Below are 19,388 nucleotides of genomic sequence, written 5' to 3' on the forward strand. Positions count from 1 at the left end.
AGGATTTAACCATTTAAACAATCCCGGCAAATGAATGTAGCACGGCGTTCAGCACCACAACAAGCTTCATGAAGCCATGTAAGGCATTGCGAGCAGCGGATCCACGTTTCACCATGTCTATCTGTAGAATATTTTCCACCACAAATTGTACATTGAGCATCAGCATCATCCTCACTAAAGCTGTCAGACGAGTCGGCATATGGAATGTCAAAGCTGGAGTCACTGTCGCTTGTCGTATCTTCTTTGGCCTTGCGGAAGGATGGTTTCCCGCACTTTTGTTTGGCACTAGTAGGTTGAACACGTGTCTTCGAATGTGTCGAGCGATTTTTTGCCATAGCTTCTTCAATCTTTCTCTTATGGGGCGAGCTGGTGATAAGAGTTGCTGTACCTCGTCTCGTAGATGTTGATGGTTGGATCACTGGAACGTTCCTAATGTTTTGAGGAGTAACTGCTGGCTGCTGGTTTTGAAACTGCTTGCTGGTGGATGCTTGGTCAGAAGGACAGATCATATCATCGGGATTATTAGTTCCATCCTGATGTTTGGTGTCAGACTGTGGATGGCCAAGAAAATCCGCTTCACTAAAAATATTCGGATTGTATGGAATAATGCCCGTTTTGCGAAATCCGTTGACAGCTGTTTGTACGACAGCAGCACGCTCATATGCTTCACGGAACAAACGAGCTACCTGAATATTGCCAACTGTGCGACCAGGATGGTTACTCAACTAACTTTCAATGGCTTGACCATAATACGTCTTAAAGGGAAACATGAGAGCAACATCAAGCGGTTGCAGTTTCGATGTAGAATGAGGAGGCAAGCAAACTATTGACACTCCATGTTCGCGAGCAGCATCTATTACATTGATGTTACGCGTGTGCGAATAATGTCCGCTACAATTAACACAACGGGGTCTTCTTTTGAAGGTTTTGTCATCAACAAGAAATGTTGAAACCACTTCTCAGACAGATCGGCCGTTATCCATCCAGACGGGTGAACCGCTCCGATACTTCCTGGTGGTGCCCCATCCATCAGTTCACTTTTCATTAGTTGTCTTGGGAAAATCATCATGGGGGGCACAAATTGCCCAGCAGCAGACATGCACATCACCACAGTGATTAACGAACCGCGCTCAGCAGAGGACACTTTATGCACCTCGCGTTTTCCTTTCATGGCCACAATTCGCGCAGCTTTGTGTTGCACGATCGAAATGCCCGTCTCATCAACGTTGAACACTTTGACCGGGTTAAGTTGCACTTTTTCCAGTTCTGGCTTTAACAGAGCCAAAAACTGTTCAACACTTTGAGGGGTGAATCCTTGAATCCGAGCAAGTGACAGAGATTGAGGTTTTCGAATTGAGATTTCGGGATGTCTTTTGAAGAATAGACGCATCCACTTACGTCCAGCTGTTTCATTTTCTACTGAAAACGGGTGTGGAATATTGTTCCGAATAGCAAGTTGATAGGCAGTGCGTCGTAAATCTTTCAGTGTTACACCGTAAAAGTGCTTCTCCATGACCATGCAGTATTCAACAAGTTGTCTCTCCAAGTCGGGGGTCAGCACTGGTTTACTGCCAATTGTCTTCGCTACCAACTCTTCTCCACTTAAATGTCCACCTTTCTTTACTTAGTCTGTCAATGTCACCCTAGGAACATTATACATCTTACTGGTTGTTTGTATCCCAACTCTTTCTTCCGCACTGCTGCAATCGCAGTCCTCATAGCATCTTTATTCCATTGTTTCCGGGGACCCATCTGAAACAAATGGAATGCATGTGTGAGTTCCTAATTTCGTCCCCTGGGAATAAGGGGACGAAATTCGGAACATACAGGGGGACGAAATTAGGAACAAATTTCACGCTCACATGGCTCCTCCTACCTTCCTAACAAAAATACCTTGTGACACTTAAACACATACAAACATTGCTATTGTCATCTACTTACACCACTGACATGTGGATAGTACCAAACCAATACTTCCAACAAATACAATAGAATAATATGAACAACACTGCAAGAGCTCACCTTCGCAAAAATCACACGTTTCCTCGTCAAACAACAGCACACGCGTCCTTGACCGCTACACTCTCACAAATGCCCCCGCTTCCCTTCCCCTGCACAAATGTTGCTGCACCGACAGCGCTCCTACCATCAACAACGTGAAACTGAAGGGGACGAAATTAGGCACGTGGACGAAATTTGGGCCCCCTACCTTACGAGGTGCATTCGAAAATTCGAATGATTAACGCGTAAAAGTTAACGGACCAGGATTCTTTTTTCCTTTTAATTGGTAGCCCAAATAAAAAAAAGTCCGTATGTTCATTGTGCCATATACAACGACATATTGTATCATTGTCTTGTAATAAGTTTCATTTTCTTGTAATAAGCTTGTAATTTTATTTGGGCGATACTTGATTTTTATATGCACTAGCCTGCTATTCCGATAGAAGAAGAAGAAGATAGAGATACTTTTTTGAATATAGGTATTGGAATGTTTTTGGTAACCATGACAACGGATTATTTGTTGATTATTCTGACAAAAACGTAAGTTATACTGTCATAAAGTTGTTCTACGTTAAAGATGTGAAATATTTGGAATAAACAACTTATTACGTGAAAAGAAAGTAAATTAATTGATTCATTTTTAATGGCTCAATTATATCTTAAGGATCAGGGAGGTAGTGTTATAAAATCCATACAAAACACAGAATTATTAAATAATCTTAGCATAACATCTGAATCTCAACTCACATTTGATAGTCATTTAACTTATATTAATCACGGAAGCATTATAGTTGATTGGCAAATTACTTAGGAACTGGTCGAGTTTCAAGAATTACAACACACACAAAGAAGACTTTACCCCTTTCGCGACGTACCCAAGCGATTGTGCAGGTTGTGCGGATACCAACTACAATCAATAATAATTATATATTTTTGTGTTGCATTTTATTTCTTCGGCCGTAGACGGTTCACTACATTCTTGCGGGTTATATGAGTTGTACAGATTAGGGATGACCACAAAGTTTCGGTTCCGGCGGAACCGGTTCCGGAAAGAACCGTTCTTGGAGATCCGGTTTTCAGAACCGGTTCCAGACATGGATCCGAAAAGCCCCCAAAGAACCGTGAAGGAGGCACAAAGTTCACCTTCAAAACACTGCAAAGGGGTACCACGCGCTTGTGCCCTCCCCGCGCAGACCCGCTTGTGCCCCGCAGAAAAAATTTTAGTCCTCCAGTGGTTGTTTTGCCAAATGAGTTTGCCAGTTTGCCTGTTTAGTCCATGAGTTTGCCAGTTACACAGTTTGTTTAGGCAAATGAAACAAGCGGCCGCCGCCTGGGCGCCTGCCTGTCGCTTTCACCATTTCATCTAGCCAGCAGCTTGGGTTTAGTGTAGGGATGGCCACAAAGTTCTGGAACTGGTTCCAAACCTGAATCCGAAAACCCGGTTCCGGAACCGGATCTTCAAGAACCGTCTCCGTTCAGCGTCAGGAACCGGTTCTGGCCATCCCTAGTACAGATGCGTCTATCCCAAACGAGAAAGTGCGTATTTCTTTTGTTTGAGGTTAAAGTTTGATGGGAATTTATAAAGATGTTAAAACGTTTCCCGTATGGAAATGGATACAAGTCTCTTGTCAGATCTAAACTTGAGTTCCCATATGCAATTTGATTGAGCATTACTTGAACAAATAATGACAAAATAGATATTGTTCAAAACAAGTTCATAAAATATGTGCATGTTTACCTATATTTATGCCAGTGATATTGTGGCTACAAGCGATTATTAGAGATCTTGAAGTATTACCGTGAACAAGAGAAAACAGTTGTAATATTTTTGAACTCTGTATTAGGAAACAAATTATACGTTTAAGAAATACGTGGATCGTTCAATATGTAAGTTTCCCTAACCTGCAAAATATTTACTTTTTAAGATACATTTGTAAACTATACATACATATGTAGATGGGTCCTCCCTCACCTCTCTACACAATTCCATTGATATTCAGGCATTTTTCTCACTGTTGCACCGATTTGTTCATACCTTTTGCAACACATTTTCATCTGTTTCGAAATGTTCACCTTGCTATGCAAACCTTAATACCGGAAAAAAAGATAGAAGTAACTCGGGGGCTAAATTGAGGCTATATGGAGAGTGGGGCAACCGTTCTCATCCTAAATATTTAATTTTATGTCTTCTTCGCGTGCTGAATGGGGGTGGCGTTATTGTCAAGAAGAAGAGGCCGAGTCGCTTATGTCGAATGGTTTCCCTGAAGAAGAGTTCAAGTTCGACATAAGCGACTTGGTCTCCTATCAACTGGTGATGAAGAAGTGAAGTGTAATGTGAGGAGAGTGGTAAACACCCAGAGACCTGATTTTCTGCAAGGAGTTTGGACAAATTTGTGCAATGGTGAGACGAATGCCTGACTCTCAATGGGAATTATGTGGAGAGGTGAGGAAGGACCCACCTACACATGTTTGTATAGTTTACAAAGTATCTTTAAAAAAGTTTACAGCTTTATTACAATATTTTTTACAGCAATTTGATATCTCAAACCCTTCGAGAGATATGAAAAATGATAAAATTTGACATATTGCTTTAAATGACGTATTTGTAGAAACTTTCAAAATACTTTTTGGTTTATTTTGCTTCTATATCACTATAACAATACTTTTTGGTAACTGTAATTACAACAAGTTCCCGGAATTACATACTCTTAAGCAGTGTTGCAAACTTTAACAGTTTTTACAATGTCTCCAAAACGGTTTGAGAAATCGAATTCCTGTAAAACGGCATTCGAATCTTCGTATCTATTGAAAGCCATCTATCTAATTGAATAATGTACTTATCTAAGCAGTTTTTTTTGAAAAAAAAAAGGCTTTTGAAAAAGTAAAATTTTCAATTATTCATGTTCATTTGATATACGTCATATCATGATCATAGTATTACACAATAAAGTTCTTTGGATATGTATTGCTTGTCTGTCTCATTTGCCCTATTACTATTACAGAGAGGCTATTAACATTTGAATGTTCGTGATACTATAGTATCCTTAGTTTGCAACGCTGCATAACAAATGTGCTATTCTAAGTTTATGTTTTGTGTAGGTCTTGTTTTCTCGGGGTTCTCACATTTCCTCCCAGTTCTCATTCCAGCATTTCTTCTATCATCATTTACTGTCATTTATCATATGTCTTCCTTAGCCTAAAGGTTATAATCGTGGGACGTTAAACTGGAAGATTTTGGTTATAATTGCTCGAGGCATTCCAGCATAACTCTTAAACGTCTAGACCAATTTCAACCAAACTTAATACGTATATGATTTACAATCCCAAAAGTCATACTGTAGAAGCAAGGGAACCGAAGTAGGCCTATGCCTAGGGATAGAAGTGGAAAGGTTCGGAAACGATCTATTAAGGTTGAGAGGTGTGGCAGTTTCCGGGATAGTAAAATGAATAATGACACTTGTAATGTGTTTCAGTTGGAGTTTAGCCCCTATCGTCAGGGAATTAATAAGGGGTGAACAAAAAGTCGCTAAACTGATTGTTGAAAGCGCCGTTGTCTGTTGTTTGTGATCACATTATGTGAAAACATCCAACCCGTTTGAAATATATTTTGGAACGTGGTGAGTACCTATCTTGAAGTAGGTTTATATTATATTGCTGTGACAAATGGTCTTATACTAAGGATATCGAGCTGAAAAGTTATGCTAAAAATTGAGTACATCGCAAATTACATTATTACAGTTTCATTAAAATTTGTATCCTAAATAGGGGAAAGATATTCAAATATTACCATAAACCTATTCTTCACGTGCGAAGAACGGGTATTTCAGCTAACTATTCACTAAACAAAATGTCATTGTAAGTTCCAGCTCATTAAAAAGAAACGGAAATCTATTCTATACACTCAAAGTACAAATTGCATAAAGCACTCTGTTATAAGCGCCTTACTTGGAAATTTTAATACCGAAATCTTAAAGGTTAGACGAACAATAAATGTTTGTTATTATTTACTGTATCAGCCAGCTGTAGGCAACATTCGATCTATATAATTCACTTTTGTACTGTGTTTATATTTTAATATTAAGTATTTAAATTATTATGATTAGAGCTATCTTTGTGCTTTATATTTTATTTATATGATTATTTTTACACTATGATATTTAACTATTGCACTTATGTACAACTTAACATTTCATTTTTTACTTCATACTGGTATTGAGCACAAACCATTTAATTATCTTATATATTACAGTGCTATATTTGAATAACTCTATTCTTAACACTTTAAATGTATTACTATTATTATTATTTTATTATTATACAAATTATTATCAGAAACTGAAACCTAGATGCGTATCATTATAAGGCTGTGGCAAATTATTTTCAGCACTTGATTTAGATATGGGGTATTCAGAATACAAGGAATACAAGTTAAATTACCAACTTGAACAGTTGTGAGGAAAAGATACATTCTGTTTTTTACAAAAGAAATGGTAAAGTGAACACTGGTTTTTACATTATATGCTCTAAGGGTAATTGGCGTCGCTCAGATAGTACGTAACGCGGCAGAAGGGGGAAGGGGTTCGCCTTACGTTATGAAGTATAATAAGTGAGAGGAAGGGTTTACGTATTCATTACTTAACGCATGTTTTTTGCTGTAATTTTTATTTTTATTCTCAGATCTATATGCAATCTTTTAAATAAATAATTTTATTCAGTTCTTTTATATATATAAATAAATAAATATGTCTATTGTTTTGGGAAATTGCAAACTTATAGTTTATATAATTGAATCATGCAGAAGGGATTCGTTGACACTACTAGATACCAACGTGACTGGTGGCAAAACCTACGTGTAGTAATACAATACAATAAAACTCCGTCTTGTGGCTATCGCAACATTGCACTTACGGCATATTATTTTCTGGAGTTAGTTGTTAGTGATCATTACCACCGCTTGAAAATGCCCTCGCGTTCTCTCTCGTATCGCTATTTCTAAGATTATTATTTAAAACTTTTGATTTGAATAATTACCCAATCTATTCTTCTAATGGGCTCCGTATGAGAAACAGAAGAAACTCTTTTTCGTGAAATAATATTTTCCACGACAGAACGATCTACGATTTGCATATTAACAAAAGATATTGAAAACCTAATTCGTCGGAACCTACTGTTTCTTTCTTTCTTTTTTTGGCGGGGGGGGGGGATTTGAATATTTCTGGAGAAGTGGAGTTTATTCGCATTTTGGAACTTATTTAGGACAAGAATAATTTGAAAGGGTGCAAACTAAAGTCCAAAGAAGATACTCGAAAGCTAGTTCACAAAAGACATGTCCCTGCTCCCGACGTGTGCAGCCACTTCGAATCTGTGGTCGATGAACAAGGCAACTTGTTTGCCTCGTCGACACAGGCGAACTTCAAATACACGAAACATCCTAGATCCCGGATAAAGAGGTTGATGTCATTTCTTAGGTTATTTTTCACTTACATCTTCCAACAATATTTCCTCCTTATCAATCATCGGTGACCTAAAAAGATGGGTGCGATCTCCTTGGGAAAACGACAGTATGCAAGTATGCAAATTCGAAGAATTAACCCTGATTAATTAAACACTTTATGGGGTTAAAATATTATTACGGTACAATCATTTTCTAATACTTTGATTTGTTGGTGGAAAAACACTACAAATATTTTCAGAATACAAGCATTTTGTAATAAAAATAAAAGTTCTACCATTAGAAATATTTTTTTTATTGTCATAACCTCCAAAATAAGCAAAATTTGTGAAAAAAACAAAAATCAAAAAGTGTTACGTAACATAGGTGGGAGGGGCTCGGTCATAAGTTACGAAGTGTTGCAAAGGGAAGTGAGGGGTAAAAGTTGGTCAAAAGTAGCGGTACGTAATATGTGATCGGCTCCATTTACAATATTTGGACATGAATTTTTTTAAGCACTGAAAGGAACTTCAGACACAAATTTTGAAATGGAATTTGTTCAAAATGACCGCAAATGAAATTGAATTCCTTGTGCCCTGAATGCAGCATATATTGTGTATGTTGGTTATCACTCACACGGGATAAATATATTCTGATCAGTTAATTTCTTGATCATTTTCATCTGGTCTACCCAGACGCGAAATATTGTTCATTGTAAAATCTTGTTTAATTGGTTAGATTCGAATTTAGCGTTCCATTTAGCAATAGAGCTTATGTGAAAGTGGATTTAGAGCTTAACGTGAGACTCGAACAACATGAGCTCCAGCCGGGAATCGAACCTGAGTCTTCCGCACCAAAGAAGCGTACGCTAACCACATAGCCACGAGGAAATTCAGAATGAGAAATCTCCAGTACGAAGTTTAACAGATCATTTCAGTCACATTCGATCAGTCATAACAACTTTTCCGTTTTCTACATGTTTTTAGTTGTGTTTGTATCTTTCCCGAAATCGTTCTACCTATTATAAGAGCTTAACGAAAAAATAAACATAAAAAAGGTGGGAGATCGATCTGAAGAGAATTACGTGCTTAAAGGCAAATTATTCTGATTATTAGTTTTGTAGAAAATCAATAAAACACACTTTCATGACCTTAACGAGCATGTCAGTCGTTGCTAACTGGATGCGGTTCATATAGTAGTGTTTATTATGCTACAACAGATTATTTATTTACATATTGTATGAAAAATATCCAGAGGTGGCTCTATAATGCAGCCACAAACTCACGTGCCTTCCCAATTAATTAATAAATTATGGGCATTTATTCCTGTATACAAATGACGAACAACCGATAAAATACTTATGTCATATGGAGATGGCAATCCTGACTGATGTCTATAAAAGAATTGGCAATATAATGTAAGTCACGATGCTTGACGTTACTCTCTGTTCATATGTTCTGTCTTAGTTCTTTCTAACGATTGCCTTCTTCAAAGAACAGCGCTTTAAAGGCCTGCCCTTACGTAGAACGTAATCTCACAATTGTCGTGACGAGAGTAAAGGAAATAGGGCAGAGCCTAAACTATATGGTTGTGCTGATGTAATTAACTCGAGGTAAGTGGGATGGAGTTGTTCCACTTCTTGCATACACAGACATATTAGAAGACCCGGGTTCGATTCTCGACGAGAGTTCATGTGGTTCGGATCCCACGTTAAATACTAGATCCACTTCTCATAAAGCTTTGCTGCTGAAAGGGGCGCAAAATCAAATCAACCGAATAAACACAGACACATAAATTACTCATATTGTAGCAAGAGGAATCTACAGTAGAATTTCGAGTCACCGTTTAGGCCTACTTGCGAAGCTCACAATCAAACTATTATGAAGTAAAAAAAAAAAAATGAAAACACTTTCTTAGTGTATTTTACAATTACGGAAATTGATAACAATTGATGTATGTTCATACAACTTTTCTTCCTAGCATTTAGGAAACGAATGAATATTCTTGAACTATATGTTAAATTGATTTATCTGTGAAGTGATACTGTGAAAGCAAACATGCGATTTCACAGACTGTTACATTTGTAAGTCAAAATTCTAAAATAGTAATTACACAATAGTCAATTGTCGAGTCATGTAAGGTGAGCTTAAGGCAGACAACACTCAAGGAGGTTCATGTTTTGAAGCTTCCTCATGCGTATTTGGTTTGGAAACGTCTTCGGCATGCGATACCAGTCTTCGATTTTTGACATAAACAGTTTGATCTAGGGTCTTCGTTAAAAAGTTCGTCTACGTATGAGTGCTCAATATGAGTGATCAAATAAATTAGTCATTTGCTTAGGAATGATCGAAATAGATCGTATAATGTTTCAATGCGACATGAAAATATGATCGTATCCCTATGTGCTGGGAGATTTTTGACGATCCAACAAAATTTCATTAGTCACTTTTCTAGAAAAAGAAGACTAAATTTTCAGAATGACTAATGAATTTTAATTAAGAATAATAAAAGTAATCTTAATTAACACATTTTATATTAACTTTTTCCACGAAAAGTAATTAATTTTTTTAACGATACATTTTCATTTGACATAGTTTTCTCCTGCAATAATTGTTCTGCCTTCATTAATATTGATGTATTGACATAGTAACAGTTCCACCTTAAAACAACAAAACCTGATTCAGCGTCTGCGTGCGTACTATTTTATGGATGTTAAAACAATTGATTGTTAGGAATGTATAAACACCAACCAGTGGCTGATCTTAAAAATATCCTTAGCTCCTTGACAACAGTATCGACTAAGTTGACTTTACCCTCAGTATTGACTAAATATGAAAACGAAATTTGTGTTAACGTTCACATACAACACACACACACTTACATACATTCAAATACAAGGTGCTTCCAAGTTCATCATTCGATTTCGAAGTACATTTGAATTAAACTCCTTAGGTACGAAAGAGGGTGCTTTCAAGGTTTGTTTGATTGGTGAGAGACATCGCTAATATGCAGGAACAGTGTCCCTAGTGATATCTTCCGCAGTCAATTCGCCAACTCATGATATCGAGATGGCGAGCCATCAGCAGAATATTTATCTTTGCGTTCTCAGTTCCGGGCATACAAATCTATCACTATATAGCATGAATTTGAATAAAAATTTGTTAGTAAAATTTCTATTGTTCTCAACATGAAAAGGTGTTATGGTACTTTTATATCACTTACATGTATCGCTCCTACACTAACAGGTGTTCTAAAAATGGCGCCCACGCACCACAAAGCGCCATTCTCCAAGTCAAAATAAAGCGAAATATTATATAGATAGATAGATAGATAGATAGATAGATAGATAGATAGATAGATAGATAGATAGATAGACCAGGGATGCAAATAATCACTCGCCCGGTGCCGGGGAGTATATAATATAATACTGAAGATAAGTAAGTGATTTGTGTTGTAGGATGTAGGCTAGTAGCTTTCTTCTTGGGCTAGTAAAATTTTGTTGCTCATTTGCATCCCTAAAGTATATATATATATATATATATATATATATATATATATATATATATATATATATATATATATATATATAGGGTGTTCCAGATAAAACGTGCTTATAAACACGAAACGGCTGAGAATAAAAAGATGAAACAAAAACTGAGATAGGAAAATGTCATAGGGCGCATCCCATGGTGTTGTTGTGGTGACCCACAGGGCCCTCCTTCAAGGGGGCCCAGGGGCCAACTTCAAATTTTTAAATAGGAACATGTATTGAATCATACTTTATTCAATAGTACTTGAAAAAGGAAACAACTTTTGTAGGAAACAATTTTCGATTTGGGCCACCGTTTTTAAATGGCCTCAAAAAGTGGGTCCTATATCAGATAAAACGTCCAGTGCTTATAAATCCGAAATGGCTGAGAATAAAAAGATGAAACAAAAACTGAGATAGGAAAATGTCATAGGGCGCATCACATGGTGTTGTCGTGGTGACCCACAAGGCCCTCCTTCAAGGGGACCCAGGGGCCAACTTCAAATTTTCAAATGGGAACATGTATTGAATCATACCTCATTCAATAGTCCTTGAAATACGAAACAACTTTTGTAGGAAACAATTTTCGATTTGGGGCACCCTTTTCAAAATGGCCGCAAAAAGTCCTGGATCACTTTGAAGTTGACACCTGGGCCCCCTTCACGGAGTTTCCTGAGGGTCACCACAACAACATCACTTGATATGCTTTATCATCGTTTCTATCTCAGATTTTGTTTCATCTCTCTATTCTCAGCCGTTTCTGATTTAGGCCTTTAAGCACTGGACGTTTTATCTGATACAGGACATTTTTTGCGGCCATTTTGAAAATGGTGGCCCAGATCGAAAATTGTTTCCTACAAAAGTTGTTTCGTTTTTCAAGTACTATTGAATGAAGTATGATTCAATACATGTTCCTATTTGAAAATTTGAAGTTGGCCCCTGGGCCCCCCTGAAGGAGGGCCCTGTGGGTCACCACAACAACACCATGGGATGCGCCCTATGACATTTTCCTATCTCAGTTTTTGTTTCATCTTTTTATTCTCAGCCATTTCGGATTTATAAGCGCTGGACGTTTTATCTGAAACACCCTTGGCGCGGGAGACCCGGGTTCGATTCCCGGCGGGAGCTCATGTGGTTCGGAGTCCACGTTAATCAGTAGGTCCACGTCTCATATAGCCTCGCTGCTGAAAAGGGACGTTAAACTTAAAATCAACTCAACTCAACTGAAACACCCTGTATATATATATATATAATTGTAAACCTTCCGGGCACTCATTATGTGACGACGACGCAGATAGAACCATAGAGTATAATTACCAATCCTTCAAATAGTTACCTCGATTCTTTTCAGATGGCAGTTAAAGTTTATAACCGTTGACACTAGCGCCATTTATTAGCGTAGCAATCGATGTAACTACTTGATGGATTCGTAGAGCAATGCTAATGGTACCAAGTTAATCTGCTACGTTATCACACAGTGAAATGATCGTTTCCCATAGTGGCTGAAGGAGGCCCCGGAGTACATTATATAGCATTTTTCCTTTATTGTCGCATGAAGAATAGCGCTCTGTTATTTGTAGGTGCCATTTTACAACCCTCGAATATATATTTATATATGTCGAAATAAAGAGAGAGGAGGCTACACTTGTATTACTTGGACTTGTAATTTATTATTATTGTTGTTGTTATTATTATTTACTTGGTTGTGTTGAAATTATATTAAATTGAAGGTCTGAAAATGCATATGAATTTCGGGAAACATACACATTTAATGGCCAAAGACATACTATTGAGAAAATAATTAAGTGGGAACGTTTATTTTCTTTCATTAATCATATTTCCAGAGATCAGAACCTGCAATTACAGTTGACACATGATAAATTAACACTTCATTTTTCCATGTAGACCCTATTACTCCATCATCGCTGATTTGATTTGATTTGATTTATTTACTCCATGAAATCATAATACATGGTATTTGGAGAGTTCAGTACAGTACACAAGATGATACATATAAAAAGGAATAATACTTAATGTGAAGAAAATCATCAAGACTTTTACATTGCAAAAAAAAACTATTTAAAAGTTTACAATAACTAAAATAGTATTAAGTGTAGGAAAAACAAAAGAAAAAACTACTAAGAGATTATAAAAATTACATAATTTACCAAAATTTACAAAAAACTAATTTGTCAGTTTCTGACATTTTTTAATCTTGCAGAAACTCATTTATGGAATAGTACGCATTTTGTATTAAGTATTGTTTTATCTTCTTAAACAACTTGTAATTGTTTTCAAGTTTTATTTCATTTGGTAATTTATTGTAGATAGTGTTACCCATATGTCTGGGTCCATGCTGGACTAAGCTCAATCTACTAAAATAGGACTTCTTATAAATGTTCCTAGTACTATATCTGTGTGTTGTTGGAAAATCCTCGATAAAACTAGCTATTTCATATATATATATATATATATATATATATATATATATATATATACAATATCACAAAAGTTAGCATTTAAAAAAAATGTTTACAGCTGTTTCTGCACTTTAAACCTGCTATAATTCGTATTGCTTGTTTCTGTTTTAAAAATAGTGCGGAGCTTTCCCCAGAGTTACCCAAAAGAATAATTCCAAAACTGAGAAGTGGATGGATAAGTCCGTAATAGACTTTTATGAGAGTGATTGTATTTATACTGTCTCTTAATATTCTTAAAGCACACAATTTTGAGTTTAGTTTATGTGATACTGCCTGAATATGCTTTGTCAATTTAAGATTTTCATTAATGATAGTCCCTAAGAATTTAGTAGTACTTGCTAGTTGCATAGATGTGTTTATTGTTGTCATCAGGTCATCTTTTCTTCTTTTATTTTAAATGGTGTGAAAAAAATATATATAGAGAGAGTTTTAATGTTATTCAAAACAAATTTGTTACTGCTAAACCATTTTTTAATGTTTCAGTAACCTCTTCAAACTTAAGAGTTAATGAATTTATATTCTTAGCTTTTAATATTATACTTGTGTCATCAGCATACAGTATTATATTTGTATCTGGTATTTTCGTTTGTAAATAATTTATGTAAATTAGACTAAAGAGCGGACCTAGGATGAGGGACTCCATGTCGGATTTATCTGAGAGTTGATTGGAAATTTTGTGAATGTCCAGTTGAAATATTAGTGATTTCTACTTTTTGTTTTCTATCTTTTAAGTAGGATTCGAAGACCGTCAAACACTTGCCTCTTATGCAGTAGTGTTCCAGCTTCTGTAGGAGAATTTCATGATTTACAAGATCAAAAACTTTAGTTAAATCGCAGAATATACCTAGTACTAGAAATTTTTCGTTTAGTCCATGCAGTATCCTATCAATAAGACTGAAAGTAGCTGAAGTAGTACTTTTGCCTGGGAGAAACCCGTGTCGGTGTTTTAATATAATATCATGTTGCATGAGAAAGTTTAGGAGCTTGTTTTTTATTATGTTTTCAAGGGTTTTGCTAAAAGCAGGTAATAGTGAGATTGGTCTCTAATTTTCAGCTAAGTATTTTTTACTTTTTTTAAAAAAATGGTTTAATTTTAGCTGGTTTTAGTATAGTAGGGAAGATTCCTTGTACAATGCATTCATTAAATAAATAAGAAAGGTGTGGTGCTAGTAGCTTGGCACATTGTTTAGTCATTTTTACCGGTATTTCGTCACCCATGGTTTTATTATCATGTAATTTGTTTAATTGGGATAGAATTTCGTATTCGGTTATGGGCCTGAAAAACATAGTTTCAGATACTCGTGATGTATCCGCTTTTAATAGTATGATAGGATTTTCTGTGATATTTGAGGTCGAACTGACTGTCTGAGCAACTTCACAGAAATGTTTAATTAGGTCCTCACAAATGAGTATTGGGTCGCTAGTCAATATTCCATTAATATTTAGTTTTATATCATTTTTGAGGATGTTTTTTTATTACATTCAATATTAGATCTTACCACTTCCCATAAAGCTTTAGATTTACTTTGTGCAGTTGCAATTTTGTGTGAGAAAAAGTTTTATTTGGCATTTCGTATAATTTTCTTGTATTGGCTTACAAATAACTTAATATTATGTTTTTGTCCTACCAAACTATGTGTATATCTAAGAAGTTGGCACTTTAGTTTATTCAAGTAACTTTAGAAATTTACTAATATCTTTTGCGCTGAGACCTACAGGTAACTGTTTTATTGTTGTGATTAAATTTACCTCCTAGTCTAATTTTCAGTAATTGACACGTATGGTCAGAGAGAACATCAATTATCTGGTATTGAAAGTTTTCGTACTCTATATTCGTAAAGGCATTATCAATAGCTGTTTGTGAATGCGAAGTAATTCTTGTTGGTCTTTTAATCATATATTGATTTTATCGAGCATATCTTGTAGAGACTAAAAGAATATTTGTATCGAACCAAATTGGCTACGGTATATTGTCACAATAATAAAATTTAAATTTTCAAATAACACAGCTGAACATTCGAAGGCAAATTCACATGATAAGATATACAAATCAGTTAATTCCCTAACTTGATCTTCTATTGAGTTTGTTAAGAAAATAAGAGATCCACCTAGTATATGATGTTCTGCAGAAACTACTAATGATCCTATAGTTCGGAATTTTTAAGTAATTTAGATTATCTTTATTGCACCAATGTTCGGTAATATAAATCATATCTGGTGTCGTTTCTATAGAATTCACAAGCACCTCCAGGTCGTCTATTTTTGTCGTTATTCCTTGAATATTATGCACTAGAACAGCGTTTCCGAACCTTTTTCAACTTGCGGCACACTATAGGTGTAACTTGAATTCTCGCGGCACACCCATATCATATATATATATCTATATATATAAAAGAGAACGTACAAATCCTTTGTCCGCTCATCACGCTAATACGGCTGAACCAATTTCTTTCATTTTTGGGGGGTTATTAGGATTTGGACCCTAGATGGTTTTTATCATATCACTTTAATTTTCAATTACCAGTGTCTTGAGATAATTGACCATTCAGGTGTCCACAAATCCTTTGTTAGTTCATCATAGGTAAAAATAAACGTATTTATATGCAACCCGCATGACCGTGTCACTCGGCGGGTTAACATAAATGACAGGCGATATACAGCGGAAAATAGCTTGAATCTTCTGTTTAAAATTTTTTAATTGATTTGCTTATTTTTACAGACACTTTTACAATATGCCAGCACCGGGATGACCGCAGCGAAGCGGGGCGGGTTAACATAAATGACAGGCGATATAATGTTAAGATTTACTGCAATCTTCTATGGTTTTTATCATATCACTTGAAAGCGAAAAAGTAAAAATTATCTAAGTAACAAAGTTTATTGCGTTCCGGGGTGACCGCAGCGAAGCGGGGTGAACGCTGCTAGTATATATATATATATATATATATATATATATATATATATATATATATATATATATATATATATATATATATATGTATATGTATATATATATATATTACTATTATTATTTGTAAATATAAAATACCGTGGTATTTTTATGTGATTACTGATTTCCTTACAGAGAAGAAAGCTCGATCATTGACTTTCCCCCGTGGTAAATCATTATGCTTATTTTTCATTCTAATTTTAAAATAGAAAACAATTGCAATGAAATATAGGATTCGGATTTTTAAAAATCCACTTTCTCTTTCGAAAACTGTATCTAACCTTTAACTAAAAGGGAAGATCACTAAATAACGAATAAATAAACAAATCTCCTATACTTTTAAAACACAAATGTAGGTAATTCTATACATATTTGCTTTGTTGAATTTATTGAATGATATATTAAAATTTCAAGTTACGAAATAGTCTGCAACAATAAAGAAGCAATAATGGTCATGACAATGATAAATACGTTTTCGAACATTAAAAATGTCCAGAAAAGTAACACAGTATGAAACCTAAAATTGTAGATTTATAGTAGAGGTTCATAGTAATGTGAAATACAAATATACATTTTCCCCTATGTCTTGCAATTTGATTCCTATAGAATTAATAATTTGTTTCGATTTCCTCGCGGCACACCACCGGCCCATTCGTGGCACACCAGTGTGCCGCGGCACACCGGTTGGGAAACGCTGCACTAGAATGTTCAAAAATTTGCTATTGTTTTGGTCATAAGAACTGTTAGGTTCGTTGATTTGTGTTGACACTATTGTATCATGGGATCTTCCACTTTCTTCTTTTCACTTCTGCTGAGTGCGGTCAAAGTCACTACTACTGATGTGGCTGATATATGATATTAACTGACTTAGAAAAAATCTTAATTTGACGCGTTTATATACACAACGAGCAGCTGAGAAAGCATAATTTAAGTCACATTTTCTAACTTTTGAGGAAACTGGGAAAGAATATTCCCATGCAATTCAATTCAATGCAGTGGCATACGAATAAACTATATCTGCCATCTGCAGGTAAATTTCCAAAATTAAACCACCTATATAGGGTGTTTCAAAACAACACGACAACGTTTGGGAGCTGATTCCTGACACCAGGCCCATAACCAGAGGGGTGCTAGGTTACCTGACCCCCCTAAACTATTCATGGCCCCTCCAGAGCTCAATACAAAATGCATAATTTAGATATTTGCAAGAGATTTTTTAATGCCTTCCCAAAGCTCTGTGGCTGGTTTCAGACCTGCCTAGCACCAACATAAGACAAAAAGTATAAATCAACCGGAGGTGCATAAACGCTTCCTTTTGGAGTTATAGGCTGTCGAAAACATGAACAAATGAACTTTAAAGGCTCATAATTCCAAAAGTAAGAGATCTACCATAGTCGGGTCAAGACTTCACTTAGGAACTAGTTCCCTATCCAAATATCCAAGTTTCAGATTCCTGCGGTACTTTTGCAACAATTTTTATAAAGATAGTCGGTGAGCACTTCAAATTAAATGCCTGTAGTCAAACTCCCTCTATAAAAATTGTTGCGTGAGTACCTTAGGATTCTGAAACATGTATTTTTGGATAGAGTACATATTAGTTTCTAAGTGAAGTGTTAACCCGACTACTGTAGGTCCCATAGTTTTGGAGTTATGGAGCTTAAAAGTTCATCTTTTCATGTTTCCGGCAGCCTGTAACTCCGAAAGAAAGCATTTGTGCACCCAGGTTGGTCTATACTTTTTGTCTTATCTTGGTGTCAGGAATCACCTCCCAAACGTTGTCGGTGTTGTTTTGAAGCTCTCTGTATAATATTCAATGGTTCAATCTCGACCCATTCTACCTAATAACTAAATTTACGGGAAGTGGCGTTTGTCATTCTGTTCGCCCGAGCCACTTACATACAGAGTGTTAATGTACACAGTTGACAACACTTTGGAGGTGAATCTAGAAAAAAAAATCCAATAAACATTTCCTCGGAATCACTTAGTTTCAGAATTATAGGCGTCCAGAGCATGGGAAAATTTACTTTGGAAGTAAATATCTCTAAAACTAGTTGTCATTGACCTGAGGCGGCATGTTATCGTCTTACACTTGTGATCTGTTTTATCCAAAATTCGATGATTCAGTCTTTCAGTGGTGGCGGAAGAGATTTCCCCACAAGAAGTAAGAGACTCTTGGATATTCTGTTAAAATATGTATAATGTGTGAAATTGCGTCCCAGCAGGGTTGAATTCAGGGAGTAGCCCGGGGGAATCTCCCCCCTCCGAAGAAACTTCATTCCCCCCCGGAGAAACAAAAAATTTCAGTCACAAAATGTAGAAATTACTTCACCCAATTATTTGCTTTCTTTCCGTGCACGTGCACACGAAATCCGATCTCTCAATATACATATAAACGATGCAGACCCATTCTATATAAACATTAAACACTATGACCGAGTTTGGCAGAACATGAAATTGTTAACTGTTGAAGAAAGGTTTGTATTTTAGTAGGTACTATACTCTTACCCTATATTATATATTAGTAGGTAGCACTAGCACAGTTGAGATAGGAAAGGAAAGATAGGGAAGATCTTTCGATCATTCCATATGATCTCTGATGTCAACAGACTTCAGTTCTTGAAAATGTACAGTTCTTGCATTATTTGAAATAGAGCGCCTAAATCCCATTTCTCGTATCGGAAGTAACGGACGTAAATGTGTTTTACGATTGTTAAAGTAAATACACCTTTCTTTAACTAAAAATAAGTCAGTTAAAGGGTGAGATTCAGAGGGCCTCATTTAGAGGGATCAGGGAGGAACAGTTATCCCTCCTGGATTAGACACTTATATAGAATTTATTAATATGATAGTAGTATATAAGTGAAAGATTGCTATTGAAGGAGATGAAGATCCTGCTCAGTGCCGTGCCATGGGGAGGGGCAAGTGGGGCGACGGCCCCGGGCGCCGAAGTAAGGGGTGAAAAATTCGGGAGGAAAAAAGAAAAGAGAAGAAAAACAG

The 19,388-nt window shown here is 36.0% G+C and overlaps 1 protein-coding gene across 1 annotated transcript; it reads right to left on the reverse strand.

Moving 5' to 3' along the window:
• Positions 1 to 856: 856 nt before the first annotated feature.
• On the reverse strand, positions 857 to 1,513 carry LOC145681927 (uncharacterized). The gene has a single exon (XM_081753528.1). The coding sequence runs from the start codon at positions 1,511 to 1,513 to the stop codon at positions 857 to 859; it is 657 nt and encodes a 218-aa protein (XP_081609654.1).
• Between the last annotated feature and the right edge of the window lie 17,875 nt (positions 1,514 to 19,388).

This window comes from Thermobia domestica, chromosome 3, assembly GCF_964235325.1.
Source record: "Thermobia domestica chromosome 3, izTheDome1.hap1.1, whole genome shotgun sequence".
NCBI lineage: Eukaryota > Metazoa > Arthropoda > Insecta > Zygentoma > Lepismatidae > Thermobia > Thermobia domestica.

Coding starts and splice junctions, on each gene's coding strand:
- LOC145681927 (XM_081753528.1), bottom strand. CDS start 1,513: ATGGAGAAGCACTTTTACGGTGTAACACTGAAAGATTTACGACGCACT.